The sequence below is a fragment of the Eulemur rufifrons genome, chromosome 16, assembly GCF_041146395.1.
Source record: "Eulemur rufifrons isolate Redbay chromosome 16, OSU_ERuf_1, whole genome shotgun sequence".
NCBI classification, from domain to species: Eukaryota; Metazoa; Chordata; class Mammalia; order Primates; family Lemuridae; genus Eulemur; species Eulemur rufifrons.
Genome location: NC_090998.1, coordinates 80,393,761 through 80,416,690, shown reverse-complemented (window position 1 = coordinate 80,416,690; position 22,930 = coordinate 80,393,761). Strand labels below are relative to the sequence as shown.

At 38.9% G+C, this 22,930-nt stretch overlaps 1 protein-coding gene across 2 annotated transcripts; it reads right to left on the bottom strand.

The window, feature by feature from the left end:
* Positions 1-1,274: 1,274 nt before the first annotated feature.
* Positions 1,275-21,134, bottom strand: TDG (thymine DNA glycosylase). 2 transcript variants are annotated; one of them, XM_069490354.1, is made up of 10 exons: positions 20,946-21,134; positions 11,494-11,636; positions 9,120-9,361; positions 8,132-8,201; positions 6,615-6,750; positions 6,331-6,413; positions 6,157-6,251; positions 2,851-3,022; positions 2,305-2,430; positions 1,275-1,666 (listed from the first exon to the last, which is right to left on the bottom strand). In XM_069490354.1, the coding sequence occupies exons 1-10, from the start codon at positions 20,966-20,968 to the stop codon at positions 1,521-1,523; spliced, it is 1,236 nt and encodes a 411-aa protein (XP_069346455.1). In that variant the 5' UTR covers positions 20,969-21,134; the 3' UTR covers positions 1,275-1,520. The 2 variants fall into 2 exon arrangements, with proteins under 2 accessions (XP_069346455.1, XP_069346456.1); XM_069490355.1 differs by having other exon boundaries at positions 1,275-1,663.
* Between the last annotated feature and the right edge of the window lie 1,796 nt (positions 21,135-22,930).

The following is a 22,930-nucleotide window of genomic DNA, read 5'->3' as shown; positions in this document are numbered from 1 at the left end:
AATAATTCAATTGCTCCTAATCCCTGATGCAAGGCACTTCAAAGCACCCGCACAAAAGGTCCATGTAAACAGCAGTACAGTACATCATTTAAATAACATAAATGACTTTTACACAGCTTGACCTAGACCTTAGGAAACATAAAATCCATCATAGCTACAGCTAAAAAGCATGTTAAAATTCACAACAATTTTTTTCTCTTACTATTAAGAGAAGAACAAGCTATATAACCTCCCGGTGGATAAAAACCTCATGAATATTTTATATTGAAAAAACAGCATGCTCCCTGGGTATATATGAAATCTGAATATTTAAGAGTGATTAGGAGTAAATGCAAATGGCATTTCTGAATACCCAGCTTTAATACCTATCAGACTTAGTAGTCTGGACTATTGTAGCACCATGGAAAATGCATTAGAAAATCACAAAGGTACATAATTCAAACCAACTTTCCATGAGGTTCACTTAGTCCACAGTAACAAACAGCAAATAGAAAAAATTTTTTAAATTATTGGCTTATTAGATTTACCTAGCAAGAAAAATTCTGTATTATTATCTATTTTAGTACATCTCATGTACTTTATATATAAAGCACCAGTTTAAATAAGATTATCAAACACCTCCAGTATCTTCTTGCTCAGCCTGAAAAGTTCATTTCTTATCTCTTTCCATGTCACATCCTTAAAGCCAAGGAGGATAAAATTAAAATGGTAATAAATACTGACAGAGAAATTCAGTTCCTTCCCTATCAAATTTATGTGTCTCAAGTAAAACAGACATGAGTAACAAAATGTAAAAGGTCTATGCAATCTCTGGAACCTATCATTCCAGAATAGTTACTGCCTATTCGAGGATTAACGCACAGGAGTGAGGAGGCCAAAGCCAGGGCCCAGTGCCCTGTCAGGTAAGGGCAGGTTAGCTTTGCTACTGCAAGGCCATACTCTACATTTCTACTACTAAGCAACTCTCACCAACACTCACCAACAGTAAAGCAAAGAGGTCAGAGTGTGCATCTGATTCAAGGAGCTCTGAGTTTACCCTTGGTTACCACTAAAAAGTAACAAATGAGACTCCACTGAAGGTTAACTTCATATACGAAAATCAGCACCTTTGCCTCTTTACCTGTGGTAATTGTTATTAGCACCCCCTTCTTAGACATAAAAGGGCTAACGGTATATCTGGGTGTACGCACAGTTAAGACTCAACTATAAATATTCAGACTGTTGTATTTTAAAATTACAGAACAAAAGTGACTCCCGAAAGAAATTATGAATTTCTTCATAAATGAAATATAGTATATAAAAAGCTGGAATGATACAAAAACTCATATACAAAAACCCTACTTTTTTCCTTCAAGCTACTTAGGTTCACAGAGTTCATACTACCACACAATTGTTCTGTACTATAATTACACCACTAGAGTAAAATACTAATAAAGTACTTCAGTTAGCAAACTGAGGTTCTACTTCTTGACAACTGCATTAAAACTGCAGCATTGAAGCAGAGCTGAGCAACGCCATTTTTAAGCATGATTTCCTTCTTCCTGTTCTTGAGTTCCACAATGATTATGAAAGGAAGGAATCTGGTCTGTGAAGGACTGGGTCATCCACTGCCCATTTGGAATGTTATGGAGAGCTGATTCTCCTCTTAACTCAGCACTGTCAGCTGCTAAGAAGGGAAAAGGATGTTAGTTTATGCTACTGAGAAGTTTTAAATGATCAAATTAGGAGACTCAACAGTCTGGTGAAGGAGAATTATTATAATAGTTAAGCAAGCTTCCTGAATGCAATTCTAAGTTTCTGTTCTATTTTCAGATGCAGGAATGATAAATCCCATTTGTTATTAAAGGAAAATGCAACTAGAATGGCTTAGAATCCATGACTTGAAAATGAGCTATAAAATTTTGTGTAGTTAAACATCAAATAACCATCACATTTTCATTCTTAGTAACTAAATAAATTTTTATATTACTATTCCCACTCTTTATTATTTTTTTAATTTCAAAATATTAAGGGATACAAGTGTTTTTGTTACATGGGCGAATTGTATCGTGCCAAAGTCAGGGCTTTTAGTGCACCTGTCGCCAGAGTAGTGCACGTTGTACCTGATAGGTACGTTTTTACCCCTCAGCCCCTTCCCATCCTCCCCGCTGCTTAGTTGCCAATGTCCTTTACACCAATGTATGACTGAGTATACCCGTCGTTTAGCGCCATTCTTTAATACTTCACTCTCTTTCTATTAAATTTTCCCCCCATGCTGACAAAAGCAAGTCTTTGAAAGGAATTCACATATGGAGGGGAACATACTTAGCCCATTTGAAGAGAAGCTGCAGGGTTCACTATTGCATGGATTTTCATTATAAGCACCACCGTATGCTGCTTCGTAACCTGGATCATATTTTTCTTCCTTAACGGCCATCTTCTTTGCATCCTCTGTGAGGAGGGGTGAAAAGGATTTAAAACTGATTTTGTGCCACAATTTTGAAAATACCTTTTATTCAGAAATCATGAACGATTCTTTTTCTTGAATGTTCATAGATACTGAGATACATCCTTCACTACAATCTTTTCAACTCTTTGTAGCATATAGTAAATTAACTCATAGGAACTGTAAAAACCTACTACATTTAATTTTAGGTGGGGTACAATGTTTCTTAGATGCTCAATGTCTATAGGAGTACCCAGAGCAGACAGAAGATCTTGATGAAAGGAAAACAATAACCAGTATCTATTATCAGGAACACTCTGGCTGCAAATATAATTGTTCTCTCTGCTCTGGTTTTAAATCCAAACATACTTTCTACAATGCATATATACGTGGTATGAATAAAAGGAGTGCTAACAGCAACATACCTTGGGCAAGCTGTAGGTCAAATGTATATTGCACCTCTTGAACGTCTGTGTTTCGTTCAATGCCTTTCAACTGATCTCGTAAGTCCTTCAGCTTAATGTAGTAATGAACTTTGTCCTGGGCTCGAGGAAACTGAGCACATCTTGCACTGGATGATGGCATAACATAACAGAGCTAGAATCATAAGATTTTACAGTTTCAGAAATCTTACAATTCTACTGAATCCATTCATATTGAGATTAGAAAACATATCTTTACTTGGGTTAATAACTTGATACTTAACCACATATAAATATATATAAGATCAATAAAAATAGTTGTGTTTAAGTTTAAATCTGTAATATTTATTTATTACCAAGTCAATAAATAGAAAATAATGAGGCTCCCCCCACAATGTTCATCTATGAATTAATAGTCTCCTCTTTTTAACAGCAAGTAAATTCAGAAAGGACAAAAGGGCCTGAGCATATGAAGGAGTCTTCCTACCCAACTGTCTCTATCCACCTAGTTCCCTTCCCAAAGGGCAATCAATATTGCCAGAAGTATTCCATGAATATACAACCAAAGGTGTCTATTCCTTTTTAAAAAACACACAGATGGTAACGTGCTCTACTCGTTGCTTTTTTTACTCAACAGTGTGTTTCAGAGAGAAATTCTGTATCAAAAATCAAAGTAAAAAGAGCTTCCTTTTTGCTGTGTAGTACTTTCATAATTTATCTAACCAGAGTCTAACTGTGGACATTTAGGTTGTTTCCAATCTTTCGCTATTATAAGCTGTAGTGAAAAACCTTATACATATTTAATTTCAAATACATGTGAGTATATCTGTTAGATAAATTCCTAGAAGTGGAATTGCTAAAAAGACAATTCCATTTATCATTTTGGTTGATGGTGACAAATTGTCCTTGAAAGAACACAACTCTTTTTTTATATATATATGCGTGTGTGTGTATGTGTGTGTGTATATATATATATATATATATGAATGAGGCTGATGAATTGTTGACATTCATTGCTATTTTTAAATTGGCCTCCATATCACGTACCACAGGAAAAAACATACTATTTGTTTATTTTGTTTTGGTTATGCGGCATTTAGAAAATCCTGATTCATAAGGGTATGTAGGTGTAAATGTTACAAGGTTTTTTAACAGCATATTGTCCAATCTCAAGATGATATTCAATTAAAACAATTTAGAAACTTGACAAATTAAATTTTTAAAGTTTAATCACTAACATCAATAACTTAATATTTCATGATAAAGAATACATTTTATACTTTTTTTTTTTTTTTTGAGACAGAGTCTCACTCTGTTGCCCAGGCTAGAGTGAGTGCCGTGGCGTCAGCCTAGCTCACAGCAACCTCAGACTCCTGAGCTCAAGCGATCCTCCTGTCTCAGCCTCCCGAGTAGCTGGGACTACAGGCATGCGCCACCATGCCCGGCTAATTTTTTTTTTTTTCCCATATATATTTTTAGCTGTCCATATAATTTCTTTCTATTTTTAGTAGAGGTGGGGTCTCGCTCTTGCTCAGGCTGGTCTCGAACTCCTGAGCTCAAACGATCCACCCACCTCGGCCTCCCAGAGTGCTAGGAGTACAGGCGTGAGCCACCGCGCCCGGCCTAAGAATACATTTTAAAAGATAAATGCACTCAGGCCGGGCGCGGTGGCTCACGCCTGTAATCCTAGCACTCTGGGAGGCCGAGGTGGGCGGATCGTTTGAGCTCAGGAGTTCGAGACCAGCCTGAGCAAGAGCGAGACCCCACCTCTACTAAAAATAGAAAGAAATTATATGGACAGCTAAAAATATATATAGAAAAAAATGAGCCGGGCATGGTGGTGCATGCCTGTAGTCCCAGCTACTCGGGAGGCTGAGGCAGGAGGATCGCTTGAGCTCAGGAGTCTGAGGTTGCTGTGAGCTAGGCTGACGCCACGGCACTCACTCTAGCCTGGGCAACAGAGTGAGACTCTGTCTCAAAAAAAAAAAAAAAAAAAAAAAAAGATAAATGCACTCAAAGCTCATTATAAGAGCTAAAACTACCTATCATGATATGATCCAAGTTCACTTATTATTGTACTTCTGTGATCACATATATCTAAGAGCCTTGCCTGGCATTCAACAGACAATGATGTAGTACCTACAGAGAGAAGTGAACTCACTTGTTCAATTTTAATCAAGTAGACAAAGGTGGGCCTCCATTTAAATAAAAACTGGTGTTACAACCTAACTCATCAATTGCATATTTATAAGAAATTAGAAACAAAAAATTTAAAAGGAGAAGTTCAGATGAATGTAGGTGGCAAAAACATTCTGAGGTCTCCACAAAGCACATTGGTTCTCCATGATTTAAAATGTTATATATACAGCATGTAAGTCTGTGCACTGTGTTTTTTTTAAAAGTGTAAACAAAACTTAAAACTGTATTTAAGAAGCAAAAATTGGAACCAAATGTCTGTAGAAGCTGTGCAGAAATGATAGTTTGAAAACTACTGTGTTATTTCATGATGGTTTTATATAAAAGACAACAGTATCAAATGCCAATTAGGTTGGTTAGATGTTTGTCTGGGCTGTATTATTTATATGGCTCCAAAATGAAGGTGGGGCTGGGTGCTGTGGCTCATGCCTGTAATCCTAACACTTCGGGAGGCCAAGTCCAGAGATTTGCTTTAGGCTAAGAGTTTGAGACCAGACTGAACGAGATCCCGTCTCTACAAAAAATATGGAAAAATTAGCTAGGCGTGGTGGTGTATACCTCCAGTCCCAGCTATTCTGGAGGCTTAGGCAGGAGAATTGCTTGAGCCCAGGAATTTGAATTTGCAATGAGCTATGATGATGCCGCTGCACTCTAGCCCAGGTGACAGAAAGAGACCTTGTCTCAAAAATAAATAAATAAATAAAAATAAAAAAAATAAAATGAAGTTGGGCTAAGATATATAAATGAGGCAATTAGTTTGACTAATCAGGAACATGTCTGTGTTTACATGTTTGTTTCACAACTGACTACAAGGGTTAAACCATTTGAATTTCACAACTATAAGTCATTAAATATATTTTGAATGCAGTATGTGAGCCAATTCCTCTCAATATTTTAGCTGAATAACATAACATCATTAAGACACTTAGCTGACAAATGTTTTTCTTTTTAATAAAACTCTTAACAGTATATGAATTCATTTGCAATTATTAGTCAGCAAAATATAGTGTGGTTTTTTCATGGCATAAATTATAATGGATAGACACAAAAGGTAAATTAGCTAGAAAAAAATTCATATTTAGCTGATTTACAAGTGTAATTTTAAAGACTTACAGTTTCTGTGTCTGGGATCTTATGGGGCTGAAGCCCAAATTCCAAGTTCTTAACCTTTACTCCAAAAACTTCTTTACTAAAAATTTCATAAATACCTAAAATGAAATACAAAGATATTTACATTGCCCATAGTGTTAGCAAAGAAAAAAGATGAAATTTAAAAGTAAATCTTACATTTTCCATTAAACACTGCTATTCGTGGCTGATATTTCTGTAATTTCTGTACTAGAATACGTCCTCCTTCACGAAATTCTTTACTAAAATTGAATTAAAAAGTAGTAAAAATATATAAATATGGCAATATTTATAATATGCTGAATCCAGGCAGCTTTCAATAAAAGATCACATCACACATTTGTTATGCTCAGCTTGAACAAGAGACACACGCTGTTCCTAGAGTATCCAGGCATCAGCATGGTCAAGACTGCAACCCATAAAAATAAATGCTGTGTAATTACCTAGAAAGATCTTTGCTGCCTGGTGTTGTCCTTTCCACCATATTGGTAAACCCAATACCATACTTTCCTGGTAAAGTGTGGTCATCCATATGACTCAGTTGGACCTCACTCAGCCCTGACATAAACAAACACTTCCCTGTGAAAAGAGAGTTCAGTTTATTTCTGCAGAAGGTCAAAGGCGTTTGTTCAAAGAACTGATGTGGTAGTCTACATTCTTATTCTTGATATTTAAAAAAAAGATCTAGGATATTTAAAATTAAAGGCTACATACCATACTGAGCAATTACTATGTGCTGGGTAATATGCTAAGCCCTTCTCATGGATTATCTCATTTAGTCATCATAATTATCTTACGAAATACTATTATCATCTCTTTTGCACAGGGGGTTATGGTAAATGCCTATCTGAGAATAAATAGCTAGTTAGTGTAGGAAACTTTAAAATTATTTGTTTTCCTTTTCGATAACTGACGATACCACCACCTGTTCCTGGAATAACTCACAGATAAACATGTACACCAATAGACTAAAAACACGGAAACACCTTGACAGTGGAGAAAATTAAAAGCTCCCTAGAAAAAAACTAGACTTCTCTAGAAAAAACTTCCCTAGGGAAAAACTCTTTTAAAATTATAGAGACAATATGTTAATAGTTCCAAAAACTATCATTTTCCCTATATGTTTTTAATATTACTATTAGATAATCAGTTAGTATTTCCTGAGGGCCCACTACACGCACTGTTCTAGCAGGCAGTGTCACGTAAGACAACCGACACATATACAGGGCAATGCAACAGTAGTTATACTTGGTTGTAAAGCTCACTTTAAAAGTGAGTCCTTATGACTATTTTCTGTTTTCCTAGGAAATCCACAAAAATCTAGAAAAGTGAGTTTTCTGTCTGCGTTCCCACAAAAATGTGCTATTATTACTAGGTCTATGATAACAATTTTTAAAAAATCATTTAGGCCAGGCACAGTGGCTCACTCCTGTAAACCCAGCACTTTGGGAGGTAGAGGCAGGGAGACCAGCTGAGGCCAGGAATTTCAGACCAGTCTGGAAAACACAGCAAGACCTCGTCTCTGTGAAAATTTTAGCCGGTGTTGTGGCGAGTGCCTGCAATTGGGAGGCTGAGGAGGGAGGATTGCCTGAGCCAGAAGCTTGAGGTTACAGTAAGCTATGATCACGCTACTGCAATCCAGCCTGGGAGACAGAGTGAGACCCTGTCTCTGAAAAAAAAAAAAAAAATTATAAAAAGTAGTAAAACTCATTAAAAACAATTCAAACAAAAGGGAAAGTACTTTTTCATGTCCTTCTACTCTTGTGTACCAAAATGTTAATGGTGACATATCACTTCAAACTCTTTGTTTTCATGTACATACAAACACAGAGAATATGAAACATGAATACATATTTACACAGTCTCTTTCTTTTTAAAAATACAGTTAAAAAAAAAACCCCATTAACAAAGACATATAACTTAACTTAAAAGTAAATTAATAAAAAAAGTAACCACTTACAGAAATGGTTTCCAGGTCCAGGGTAATGATGCCCTTTGTAAGCAGCCATGAGTCCTGGGTTTATGCCAATCTATAAAACAAAATAATTATACATTTTAGTCTTAAAAGGTAGGACTTAAGCCTTAGGGCTTCTATGGAGCAATGGTAAACAAAACTGAATTGATCAAAACACAAATGTAATCTAGCATCATAAGCAATATCATTTATCAATTACTACTCTTGGTTTGAACAAAGTATTCCACATAGAGGAAAGCAATTTCCTTTATATTAAAAGTTTTGCTGTTGTTTTTAAAAACCGGTTTGACTCCCTCGTGATCCTAGGCCCCTTATCCTCACTGACTGGGCTGCCTTCAGTCTGAAAACAGAGAGGTCCTACTCAATCAATCTGAGCTCACGGCCTGCCACAAGTCTGGTTTTTAACTCCGAGCAAGTAGCTTACTCCATATCACCTACACAGTTGTGTACATGCCGATGTGTCTTACAGTTACTGACAAAAATAAAAGTCCAAAATCAGTGCTATCATTTATGGAGTTCTCACACATATCATGCAATCTAAATAATCCACATGGATTATTTCATTTAATTGCAACCCTATAAGGGAGGTATTTTTATCACCCCTGGCATATCAATGAGGAAACTGGTGTTTAGAAAGGTTAATGCTTGTCCAAGGTCATACTTGAAACAGGATTTGAACCCAGACAGTCCCAATGTGATGCTTATCCCCCATATAACACAATCTCATGAAGGTGACACTGTTTATCACCAAAAGGATTCTTAGAAATGGTTCTTTTCAGCAAAATGCTATTTACAAAAACAACTGTTAAGTAAAGCTAATCCCCCATGCTATTTATAAAATCAAACAAGGGGTTCTTGTCACCAAGAAATGGGGGAAACCAACTCAACTATGACGAAACAATTTTTAAATTTAAAAATATATCAAAAATTAAAAAAATAAATAAAAATAACAATCAAGGGCAAAAATCCTTACAATGACAATGTCCAGATTGAAGGTCAAAATATCAGGAAGAGTCTTGGTTAAAAGTTCAGCTTCTGAAACACCATTAAAACGGTCCACTTTTCTTTTCACTTTAAACGTGTCTGTAATTTTTTCTTGCTTGTCTTTTGATTTTGTGGATTTGCCAGATTTTTTTGACTCAGCAGGTTTTTTGGGTTCCGCTGGTTTTTTTGGTTCTGTTGTTCTGGATTTTCTTTTCCTTCCTTTTGGAGGCTCTGAAACACAATGATTTCCAGAATGCAAATGCAGAAAATCTTAACTTAAAAATTTTGACTGCTTTCCCAGAAAAGTTACTCTATCAACACCCGTTTTACTCATTTCCCCCAAAATGAGCTCTTATATTCCCATAAGTTGTTTCTTCTGCAATATCTTCCCCTTCTTTCACCCTAGAACTGCGTTCATGCAGGCCCCAACCCCACCCTCCTTCCCCTGCTAGCTTGGGAAGAAACACCTGTGATAATCATAGACTGATTTTCTATACCATCTTACTTAGCATCTTGGCCTTCCCAGGGATACAAAGTATCTAGGTACCATTTTATAGGAATTCTAATTATAAATACATAAATAATTAAGTAAACAAATATAAGGATAAATAGAAAAACAGGAAGGAAGGAAAACATTTTAACTCAATTTCCCCATAATTTCCAGAAGTAGAAAACCTCAAATGGTTTGCGGGCTTGTTTTAGAGATTACAAGGTAATACTCTGTTCCACACACAGTCAAAGAGGTGAATTTAGAGGTGCTGAGAATAAAATCTCTGGGCTGGCAATATTTTTTAAAAGGCAAGACTAGGGATCTGATCTCAGGGCCTTAAGCAGAGTTTCTCAACTTCCACAACATTAACATCTAGGCTAAATAATTTTTTGTTGTGGATGGCTGTCTTGCACATTATAGAATGTTTAACAGCACGCTGACCTTTATCCACTAGTAGCCAGTAGCATCCTGCTAGTCCTGACAATCAAAAGTGTATCTGATCAATACCAAATGTCCTTTGCGGGGCAAAATCATCCTTGGTTGAAAACCACTGACCTAAAGTTACCCAACAGGAAACCTTGGTTTTCTTAGCCTTAGTTCTTTAGCATCTCTCCTAATTTCTCGGGCCTCTAACCCATTCTACCCCTATTTGACATTTCCCCAACCAAGCCTAGCAGAATCAAGGCAGTTCTTCCTCTCTTCTGCCTTAGCATACCCCCTATACCAAGTGATCCACCATCACTGGCTTGTACCTGGGCAAGTCCTAGTTCAGAAACGTAGTTAGATGTGTTTTTGGAATTGTAAACCAAAACTCTGAGCATGATTCTCATACAAATACTGTTATACTGGAGAAAATCATTACCTTCTCTCCACCTACTCTCCCACCCCCTAAATCTATTCTCTGTTTCTTCTAACTCTCTATCTTGGTGAGTGGCATCTCCTTTAACCAACTGCCTATTGCCAGAAACCTGGAAGTTAATTCTGGACTCCAACTTCTCCCTCATCCCCCACGTGAAGGCCATTAACCACAGGTAAGTAATTCTACCTCCTGAGTATTTCCTAACTCTGTCTTTCTCCACCCTTTCAAGTCCTTGTTTCTTCCCCATATTTTTCAGTTTCTAGTCTACTCCGTGTCCCCAAGTTCTGCCTTGCTCTCTACTTTCCGCTCTATCCTTGATAATATTTCCAAGCTAATTTTTTAAAATGCAAATCCATTTAAACCATCCCTTTGCTTGTATTCTCTTAACAGCTCCCTGTTGCCTTCATGATAGAATATACCTCTTTAGGATAAAAAACAAGCCTCAACTGCCCCTTATCCAGCCTCACCTCTCACCATTTCCTTGCTACACCCCAGACTTCAAGGACACAGAATCCCTCAGCGTTTTGACTCTGCCACACTTCTGCATGTCTGTGCCTTGGCGCGTGCTGCTCCTTCAGCCTGGACTCTTTCCTGCTCCATTCTTCACGGGGCTGAAGTCCCTTCACCCGTGGAGTTCCAGAGCTCTGGTGTTATTCAGACCTCTCTGCTCTGGGAACCAGCCTCTGAGGCCTCAGTCCGAGTTAGGTGCCAACCCTGGGAGCTCTCAGAGCACCCATCCCGTGCTCCTCTTCACCACGTAGTGTGCTAAGGTGGAATGTGTGTTTACTTATTACTTTCCTCTACTAGATTAGGAGATATTCGAGGGCAGAATCCATGTTCTTTTATTCCCTAGAATGTATCAGAGTGCTTAGCACATACTAAGTACTTAAAAAAATAGATTAAATTTTTTAACACTAAAATAGAGCTGGAAATTTTAATTCATCATTAAACCCTTTCTTAAATAAATTGGTCGATCCAGTATCTAATTTTCTAAACTATCATGGTGAAAAGTACCTTGTACAGGTTCTTCAGCAGGAGCTGGGGCTGGAACTTCCGCTGGCATTTGCTGTTCACTCAGAACTGCCACACTGGGAGCTTCAGCCATCATTTGTTGAAACGGAAAGGTATAAAAAGCTGGAGCTGGCTGAAGGGAATAGCTGAAAGAACAATGAAGAATAAGATATAATGGTGATAAAATTAAACCCAAATGTAAGCTTAAGAGATCAGGTATAAAAAAACCTTCAGGATCCAAATACTTTGTGACCAGATTGCAGTATTTATTTAGAATAGATAATAGGGAGGCGAGAGAGGAGGAAGATCTATTCCTGTATGTACACATTCACTCAACCTTTACTGAGTACTTACTAACCAAGCACTAACTCTCACACTGTTTAATGACTAGATGTGTCACCAATAAAACTTACCAGTCCTGTCAAGTCAGTCTGTACTTTCTCTGAAATGAGATCATGGGAATTTTCTAGTAGGCAGACTTGAAAGGCCTGTCAATCCATACGGGGTTAAAATGTCCACAAATAACAATTTCTGTGCCTACCTTCAGTATTTAATCACCTTCTCACAGAGATCTCCAGTCTAACTTAAGGTTCTCTTTTGGTTTATTTGCCTGTTTACTTATTTATTCTTTAGATTTGTTTTTTATCTTGGTGGTTTTCGTTTTGTTTTGTTGCCACTGGTATGGTTTCAATGTGTCCTCCAAAGTGCATATGTTGAAAATTTAATCCTTGATGCAACAGTGTTGAGAGCCATGAAGGCTCCGTCTCCATGAATGGATTAATGGATTATCTCAGGAGTGGATTCCTGATAAAAGGATGAATTCAACCCCCTTCCCATCTCCTCCTCTCTGGTCATGTGATACCTTCTGCCATGTTATGATACAGCAAGAAGGGCCTCACCATATGTAGCTCCTTGATGTTGGACTTCCCAGCCTCAAGAACTGTGAGCCAAAAAAATTTCTGTTGTTTATAAGTTACTCAGTCTGTGTTATTCTGTTACAGCACCAAAAAATAGACTAAGACAGTCATTAAATAGCAACTAGACATGGATATTTTGGAAATATGTGTTAAATTTAACAAAGAAAAAAACCCTCTAAACCTCTCCTCTGAACCTGATTTAAACTTTGGACCGGGCATGGTAGCTCATGCCTATAATCCCAACACTTTGGGAGGCTGAGGCAGGAGGATCACTTGAAGCCCAGAGTTCGAAACCAGCCTGAGCAATATGGTAAGATCCCATCTCTACAAAAAATTTTTTAAAAAATTAGCCGGGCATGGTGTTGCACACTTCTAGTCCTAGCTGCTCAGGAGGCTAAAGCGACAGGATTGATTGAGTACCCAGTAGTCCAAGCCTGCAGTGAGCAATGACCATGCCACTGGACTCTAGTCTGAGTGACAGAGCAAGACCCCATTTCTGGAAAAAAAAAAAACAAAAAAAACCAAAAAACAAAAAACAAACTTTCTTCAAAGTATTCTGTTCAAAATAAAGAATGTAGGCCTTCAAAGAAAACAACTTCAAAAATTCATTTCTGATGACCTTAAACTACTATCTCAAGCTGTTGCTATTAATATCAGCACAAAGCTAGGGAAGTAAACACATTTTTGATGAAATTCAAGTTATAGCTAATGCCAAATAATGCCATTACATATACAGGAGGAAGAAAAATGGAAATAAAATGGAAAAGTATCATTTACCATTTGGAGATAAAAGTCATGTTTTCTACAGCAAGGTACCCTAGTAATCAGTTTTCTTTCCCTGTGACATGTGGAGAAAGAGAATAGGAAGCTCAGAAAGCAGAGATTAAAATGGCAAACGAGTACACTTTAAATGGGTGAATTCTGTAGTACGTAAATCATATCTCAATAAAATGGTTAAGGAGGGGGGAAAGCAAACTAAAGCATTCCCCGAACAAGCTTACATGGCCTAGCAAGACACAAGGTAACAGACTACCCATGGGTGGCAGGGCTAGAATGTTGGAAGCTCAAAGATAAATAGAGGCCGGCTGGGCACAGTAGCTCACGCCTGTGATCCTAGCACTCTGGGAAGCCAAGGCGGGAGGATCACTTGAGCTCAGGAGTTCAAGACTAGCCTGAACAAGATCAAGACCCTGTCTCTACCAAAAAAAAAAAAAAAGAAAGAAAGAAATAGCCAGGTGTGGTACCATGCCTGCAGTCCCAACTACTTGGTAGGCTGAGGAGGAGGATGGCTTGAGCTTAGGAGTTGGAGGGTACTGTGAGCTAGGCTGATGTCACAGCACTCTAGCCAGAGCAACAGTGAGAATCTATCTCTCCAAACAAAAAAAGATAAACAGAGGCCCAGTCCCAATGAACAAATCATTGGAATCCAACTTCAAGCTACCTTTATGGGTAAATTGGTAAAGAAAAGATTAACAATGCATGAGAGGCCGGGTGTGGTGGCTCACGCCTGTAATCCTACCACTCTGGGAGGCTGAGGGGGGAGGATTGCTCAAGGTCAGGGAGTTCAAGACTAGCCTGAGCAAGAGGAAGACCCTGTCTCTACTAAAAATAGAAAGAAATGATCTGGACAGCTAAAAATATATATAGAAAAAAAAATTAACTGGGCATGGTGGCACATGCCTGTAGTCTCAGCTACTGGGGAGGCTGAGGCAGGAGGATTGCTTAAGCCCAGGAGTTTGAGGTTGCTGTGAGCTAGGCTGATGCCATGGCACTCTAGCCCGGGCAACAGAGCGAGACTTTGTCAAAACAAAAACAAAAACAAAAACCACCAAACAAACAAAGACACACACAAAACCCATGCATGAGAAATACTAAACTGTATCTTAAGACTTTTCTTTCTTTAAATATATTATTCTCAAATTATATTAAAAAAGATAACAATGATTTAATAAACTATAGTACAATAACATGAGAAAATATTATGCAGCCAGTAAAAATTAAATATATTGCTATTATGTAAAAGCACAGGAAAAGTTTAATATATATTTTAAAGTAGAAAAGAAATTCTTTTCTAGGCTGCATAGATGTAGACAGGGACTAGAAGGTAAAATACGAAAATGAAGAGAAGTGAAGTGCTTAGAATGGTGCTCGGCACAAAGTAAAATGTCTTCTCTTTTCAGACTTTTCTTAATACTATTAGTAGCTCTTTCCAATAAATTGTTAAAATATTGGTTGTGCAGTATTTATGATTTAAATATTCTAATGAGGAGACTGATACAGCTAGGTTAGATCAAGAGATCTTGAGCAGCTACCGTAGGGAAATTCTAACATAATGAATTGCAACTTTAGATTGTGGCCAGTGGCAGCTTCCTGAGATGCTTGAATATATAAAAGATACAAAGTCACAATAAATGAGTGGCCAAAAGAATGCACAAGGTCTGCTCTTAGCCTGTCACATGGTCAGGAAGGCAACCTACCTACCACTTTTCCCCTACGTTTCTTTACTGCTCTCAGAGTTTCTCCGACATTTTGAACACTTCACAAAAATCCAAACTTACAATACATAAATTAGGGAGTCACTATTCATATTACAAAAGAATTCTTCACTTAAGAAATTTCCAGGCCGGGCGCGGTGGCTCACGCCTGTAATCCTAGCACTCTGGGAGGCCGAGGTGGGCGGATCGTTTGAGCTCAGGAGTTCGAGACCAGCCTGAGCAAGAGCGAGACCCCATCTCTACTAAAAATAGAAAGAAATTATATGGACAGCTAAAAATATATATAGAAAAAATTAGCCGGGCATGGTGGCACATGCCTGTAGTCCCAGCTACTCGGGAGGCTGAGACAGGAGGATCGCTTGAGCTCAGGAGTTTGAGGTTGCTGTGAGCTAGGCTAACGCCACGGCACTCACTCTAGCCGGGGCAACAGAGTGAGACTCTGTCTCAAAAAAAAAAAAAAAAAAAAAAAAAAGAAATTTCCAAAATGTGCCTCCCTTAGTATAGTTACGGGTTGTTATGCATCTTTAGAAATTGTGGGGCTCAGAAACTGAAAATTAAAATTCTAGAAATCACAGTTGGCTGAATAAAAAGTGAAAAACCAGGAAGAAAAAGACTGAACTCTTATATTAGATATATATATATCAATTCTGAAAGAAATCCAGAAACTTATCTATAGTAATGATATATCCCTTAATCTTTCTAAAAATGATCTGTGGCACTTTATAATAGGTTAAATTAGAATACAAAAAGAAAAAATAAAGCTATGGCAAATAAAATGTGTTAGTTCTGAGGTAATATACTATCTTTGAGCATTAAAAAATTTAGTCTGATTATCTCAACAGTTTCCCAACAGCCAGAACAAAAAGAAAGAGGGTGGATTATTGGCAGAAGCATTACATCTACATAAAAACCTTCACGAATATGAATGCTAGTTAACTAAAGTGTTCTGAAAAATGGAATCTTCTATTACTTAATAATAGCTAAATTTATAAGCAGCATAAACTTGTTTCAACCTCAGTGTGAAAATATTTCTTAAATACATTTGTTGCATGTATATATGATAATTGCTGCTTCAGAATTCAGAATTCTGCAATGTTTCTATAAGGGAGACAGCAACAGAGAGCATTTAGGTCATTCATACTCTCAAGGCCTGCATCTCTTCACCATGAAAATAGGGGATTAGATTCAGTGATTTCTACAAATATGGAGACTGTATAGGAAATAGGATTCAATCTGTCTAGACTCAGAACAGACCCCAAAGACTTTTTATTTTCTATAACTCTGATATCAAACTTGCAAGCATGACGAATTCTTTTATTTCCCTTTGCTTGCTTTTCTTCCCTCCTCATTTACATTTGTCCCAACTGTTCTTCGCTACCTTTCCTCTCACAGTTTCCTGTTGTTTACCCCTTTTTCTCTCTTAGCCTCCATTTGTACTCCCCTTCTATTGAACTACAGGGGTCATTGGATTGGTTTTTATAGCTGCCTGAAATTGATGAACGGTGTAAAGTCATCCCTCTGTATACACAGGGACTGGTTCCAGGACTCCTCAAGGATACCAGTATCCACGGATGCTAGTCCTTGACATAAAATGGTATAGCATTTGTATATAACCTATGCACAACCACCTGTCTACTTTAAATCATCTCTAGATTACTTATAATACCTAATACAGGCCGGGCGCGGTGGCTCACGCCTGTAATCCTAGCACTCTGGGAGGCCGAGGCGGGTGGATCGCTGGAGGTCAGGAGTTCGAGACCAGCCTGAGCAAGAGCGAGACCCCGTCTCTACTAAAAATAGAAAGAAATTATATGGACAACTAAAATATATATATACAAAAAAATTAGCCGGGCATGGTGGCACATGCCTGTAGTCCCAGCTACTCGGGAGGCTGAGGCAGTAGGATCGCTTGAGCCCAGGAGTCTGAGGTTGCTGTGAGCTAGGCTGACGCCACGGCACTCACTCTAGCCCGGGCAACAGAGTGAGACTCTGTCTCAAAAAAAAAAAAAAAAAAAAAAAAAAAAAATACCTAATACAATGTAAATGCTAGGTAAGTAGTTGTTATCCTGTATTGTTTTTTTAATTTGTATTATTTTTTATTGTTGTATTGTTATTTTCATTGATTTTTTTTTCAAATAGTTTTGATTCAGTTGGTTGAATTCTTGGATGTGGAACCCAGAGATATGGAGGGCCAACTGTATTTTCTGAAAGTCTTTCTCAAAACACACACACACACACACACACACACACACGCACATACACCCCATGCAGAGTTGATTAAGAAGTCTAGTTAACTTGGATTTGCTGTACTTTAAAAAACTAAATCTTTAAGGTTTTCTCTAAAATTAATGACTCCAACTTCTTTAATCTTCTGTTATTTTACACTATTTTAAGGAATTAAGTTGCTATTTCCTAAATATATTTTATTATCTTCACTTAAGCGTATACAATACTGTAATGATCAGTGCTAACTAATCCAAATGCTCAACTAAAGGGGTCCAGTTATGTAAACTATGGTGAAATAGCACCATAACCATTACAAGACTGCATTTGATACTGCTGAGTAGAAGTATATGTATTCGTCATGTGTACAGTCTACTAGAAACTGTGAACACTAAGATTTAGAATAAGCCAGAGTCTAGAGTTCACCTAAATAGTCATCATACAGTAAGATTTCATGTTTCTTCACTATCGGGCCATGTTTTGGTGCTCAGAATCAAATAGAACACTCATCAGCCTGAAACTGAGCAGCGCTATCAACATCCTCATTCTGGAGACAAACTAGAGAACCCAATACTTTAGCTTTTCTGGCACCCACACTATACTGTTGATTCATACTGAGTTTGCCATCAGTAACAACTGCCCTTCTCCTCATTCCACACTTTATCATTGATTTTTCTGCACCCAAGTACAGGATTGTGCCTTTTTTTTACAAAAGATGATTCATCATTCCAGTCAGTCAGAATTTATCTGGACTCTGATTCAATCTATCAATCCCACGAAAGCTTCCCAGAGTTGGGTCACTCACAAATTTTATCAGCATGCCATCAGCACCTTGAAATTAAGTTGTTGAAAGGAACAAAGTTGGGGATAGAGTCACATGGCATATGAGTATAGCACTCTCTTCCGTCTGCCCTTGATTCTTTCAGTAGTAAACCAGTTGTTTATTTTACCTAACTGGACTGCCTGCTTAATCTTGCCCACAAGGAGAAGCAGTACTGCACTACCCAGAAGCAGACTTTAAAACCAGACTGCCCGGATTCAAATCTTGGCTCTGCCATTTACTGGCAGTATGGACAAGTTCCTTAACTTTTTCATGTCTCAGCTTCCACATTTGCAAAATGGGATATAATAGCACCTAATTCATTGGTTATGAGGATTAAGTTAGTTAGCATATGTAAGACACTTAAAATGGTACCTGGTATATAGTAAATTTGCTATAATAATAATGTCTACTGTAGGCACCTCCTGTCAGCATCCCCCCAATGCTAATATAGGTCTTGCAATTTTCTGGATTTATACTGTAGTCCAGTAGTCACCAGTTTCTTTTAAAAATGCTTAGTAAATACTGCTAAATAAAAATTTTATTCAGAATCAGTGTCAATAGAGGACAGCTCCTCCTCTGGAAGAAATAGGTACCCATGTGTTTATTTCCAGCTTCAGGTCCCTCACCTGTTGTCTGTAAGAACTCAAAGACTGCTGTATTCTGGCCTCACCCTTGAAATAAAACACATCCAAGCCAGGACACGTGATTTCTGTTAGCGCACCTAAAAGTTCTCTTACATGCCCTCATTGATCTTGAGATTTAAATCTTACAGACATTCATTTTGCCATTTCCAGTCTGACAATCATTTTCCTTAACATAGGAGATGAAAATCCAAATCAGAACTAAGTACTTACACTTCCTTTCATCTACTACCACCATGCCAGTGGACTGGACAGAAAACCCAAATCTTTTTTGTCCTCATTATCCACATCTAACTATTAAAAAAAACAGTCCTTCTTGGTCTCCTTAACATTTCTAGAAAACCTATCCTCATTTGAGGGTTAATCTTTCCTGTCTGTGTTCTTAGTGGTCCATTTCATTCTTTTCCAGGCACTTTTGATTTGGCACCCTATTTTCCATCTTTGGTAAATGTCCTTTTCATGCGTGAGGTCACTGGAAACACACTAGTCTCCTTATAAAATTCCTTCTTTTCTCCTCTCTGGTTGATTTGATGTTCAGCACTTTTTAAGACTTTTGAACTATTTTCCCTTTTTAAAAAATCTATATTCATGGAATCTTTTTCTTTGAATATTTGCAATTAATCTTCCAAAACAAAAAGTATATTCATTATATCCAGCATTCCTTTTCTTGATTAGCACAAAGGATGACAGAGAATCACTCTTTAAGGATTACCTGGGGGCTGAGCTATTTCAGAACCTCCAAGGATAAACTCTTTAGAGTATTACACAGAATTTTCCATATTTCCTGAAGGTGAAAGCTTTGCAAGCCAAAATAAAAAAATGGTCTATAGCCTTTTTTTTTTTTTTTTTTGAGACAGAGTCTTGTTCTGTTACCTGGGCTAGGTGCCGTGGCATCAGCCTAGCTCACACCAACCTCAAACTCCTGGGCTTAAGCAATCCTTCTGCCTCAGCCTCCCAAGTAGCTGGGACTACAGGCATGCGCCACTATGCCCAGCTGATTTTTTTTTCTATATATATTTTTAGCTGTCCAAATCATTTCTTTCTATTTTTAGTAGAGACCGGGGTCTTGCTCTTGCTCAGGCTGGTCTCAAACTCCTGACCTCGAGCGATTCTCCCACCTCAGCCTCCCAGAGTGCTAGGATTACAGGCGTGAGCCAGCACGCCCGGCCGTCTATAGCCTTTTGGATGAAGTTAAGACAATATAAGTCATGGCTTTGAGCTAAACAGTGTACTGGAGTCCCATTATATTGATAAGGCCTTATAATATACAATTTATTTGATGGTAGGCTTTGCCCAAGTTTCAATTCTGTTCTGAAGTAAGATCACATAGGTGAGAGTGCTTTCCACAAGTTCTGATGAATTCTCTTATTCATTTGTAAAGTTCTTCTGGGAAAGAACTGGAGTAATTTATTCCACGGTTTGATCCATAAAGTCAGGATAAAGTCCACACTTTACATGTATCTCTTTTCCTAACTCTAAGACAATTTATTTTAGTTACTTTAGTGTGACAATTCTATATAATACCCATTCACAGTATGTCAGAACCAGATCCCAGAAATGTCTATTTTACAGACAACAACAGAGAACCACAGAAGTGTCTCAGCTCCCATGAGCCACTGAGAGTCAGGATAAGTCTTCATTAGGTCTAATAGTATTTCATTTCAATGTAAATCTTCTTTATCTTTTAAAAGACCCTGACATATTTATACTTTTAAATTTAGCTTTCTGCCAGGAGTTCAAATCTCTAAATCTCTGCTTTTGCAAAACGTCCTGTAGTACCTCCCACTCCTCCAAAGGACATTTTAAAAACAGATTCTTAAGACCATCCCAAGACCAATGGAAAACTCAAAGACAATTTTTAGATTGACTTCTTGAGAGTGTTACACATATTCCCATAGCAATACTATCTAATCCGTGACCCTTAACGTTGATTTTAGTAAGCCTTTCGGGAGGAAGTCACAATAAATCTACTAACTTTAAAATGAAAACTCCCGGAGCTGAGAACGTATGATGCTCGAGCCTCACAGCTCTATGCGTGGTAATGAAGGGTGAAGGGAAACGTCGCCAAAGATGGCATCGGGAAAGAAATATTAACTAGCCCAGCTGCTTATCGGGGGCGACCGCAGACCGGTCCAGCTGTACCAAGAACCGCCTCGCGGTGGCCTAGGCCACCAGCCACAGAAATCCGGCCGAGCTAGACGCAGTGCGCACGCGCGGCCCCGGCCTTTGTACTCGGCCACGGCGCTTAAAGACCCCTGCGTGCGCGCGCTCGCCCGCCGGCCAGCGCCGCCGCGAGGGGCGCGGGGAAGGGGCGGAAGGGGGAGGGGGAGAGGGCGGCGCTCCGCCCCGGCTTTACCTGCCCGCGTTCTCCGCTTCCATTCCTCGAGGCCGCTCGCGCGTGCGGCTTCTCCTGCCAGGCAAACGGGCCACCGGTCTCTGTAGTAGGCGGCGTACACACGGCGATACGACAATACCACAGACTTGGACCCGATTGCTGGCAAGACCCGGATAGCAGCTGGCCTCAAGCTCCTCCCCCAGACCGCTGCCGCACACCCCTCAAAAGGCCCCCCTTCTGAGCGGCACTTCCGCCTCCCAGGAGCCAAATCCCATGCTTAGTGAGCATCACGTGACGCAGGGCAGCCCAACCGCGCTCGTCCCCTTCTCATTGGGCTTCCCAGCTCCGCCGCTTGGCCTACCGGGAAGGGTGGAGGCCAAAAAAAGGTGGGGGCGCTCGGCTGACGTCAACTTTTGTCCACCCTGAATTTGCAGGGGTGCGTGGAAGCGTGGGTGAAGGACTTTGAAGGAGTCATGTTCTTTAGGGGCGCTGTGTAGATGGGGCGTTTGTGCTTCTCAGCATTATCCAGTCCTTATCACCCCAAATTTTATCTCAATTTAAAACAGTGTGTTGGCCGGGCGTGGTGGCTCACGCCTGTAATCCTAGCACTCTGGGAGGCCGAGGCGGGTGGATCGTTTGAGTTCAGGAGTTCGAGACCTGCCCGAGCAAGAGCGAGACCCCCGTCTCTACTAAAAATAGAAAGAAAAATTAGCTGGACAACTAAAAATATACAGAAAAAATTAGCCGGGCATGGTGGCGCATGCCTGTAGTCCCAGCTACTCGGGAGGCTGAGGCAGAAGGATCGCTTGAGCCCCCAGGAGTTTGAGGTTTCTGTGAGCCAGGCTGATGCCACGGCACTCTAGCCCAGGCAACAGAGTGAGACTCTGTCTCAAAAAATAAACAAATAAATAAAAATAAAACGGTGTGTTGCATTAATTATCAGGTAATATGATAGGGAAAACGTGGGAATCAAGGGCACAGTACCACCTTGGGCCTCAATTTCCTAATCTGTGAAATGAGGGTGAATGTAAAACTACTTGTCTCTCTACATAAATCATCCTCTGCTTTATTTTGGATATGTGAAAATACTAACGTTTGAAGTCTACCATACTAGATACCATATGAAGCATCATCACCTCCTTATAAGCTTACAGACTATGACCCCTCTTATTTCTCTATGGTTCTTCCCCTGGTTTTTGTTTGATTAGTTTTCAACTTCTGTCACTAGTGTTTGAACAAGGACGTCATTAACTCAATGGAGATAGGCTTTTCTGTTTCTCTACTTGGCATGATGAAAAAGACATGGCTGTTGTATTCATTAGCTTTCTTGAGTTTGTAACATAACTCCAAACCTTCAATGGCTTACAGCAAAGGCTTATTTCTCACTAACGTGACGTGAGCTGGGAGGTGGCTGTGGCTCTGTGTTCCATGTGTCTTCTTCATTCTAGGATCCAGAAAAAGAGTTTTCATGAGTAAGTATAGAAAGATTAGTTTGTATTGTATCAATGGCTTAAAGTTTTTAAGTAAAACTTTTTTTGACAGAGAACAAAAACTTTTAATATTTTAAAACATTACAAAACTTTTATGAATACCCTGTCCATTCGTAGGTAGTAATCAGAAACTGGCACATGGTAAGTATTTAGTGAACGATGAATGGATGAACAAAAACTCATCCCCATCCTTGCTGTCTGATTTAGCTAATGACTCAGGACAGAAACGTTCTAAAGTGCGTGGCTTGCCTCAGTTATTTCAGAGAGAAAATTCTGGTAACTGAAAGTGTGTGGAGAGCTGCAAACTTTCTTTAGGACATTTTCACTCAGGAGCAATTATCCTTCGGCAGCAAGGATTTCTCTCACTGTGGAGGCTGTGCTTCTGGTCCTGCCAGTTCCATTCATAACCTCAGGAGAGGAGGGTCCTCTGCTCAGTCCTGCATTGCAAAAGGAAGTTTATGGAAAGAGTTGTTGGGGAGTAGGACATTGAACCTGAAAGTGGTGAAGCAATTGCAG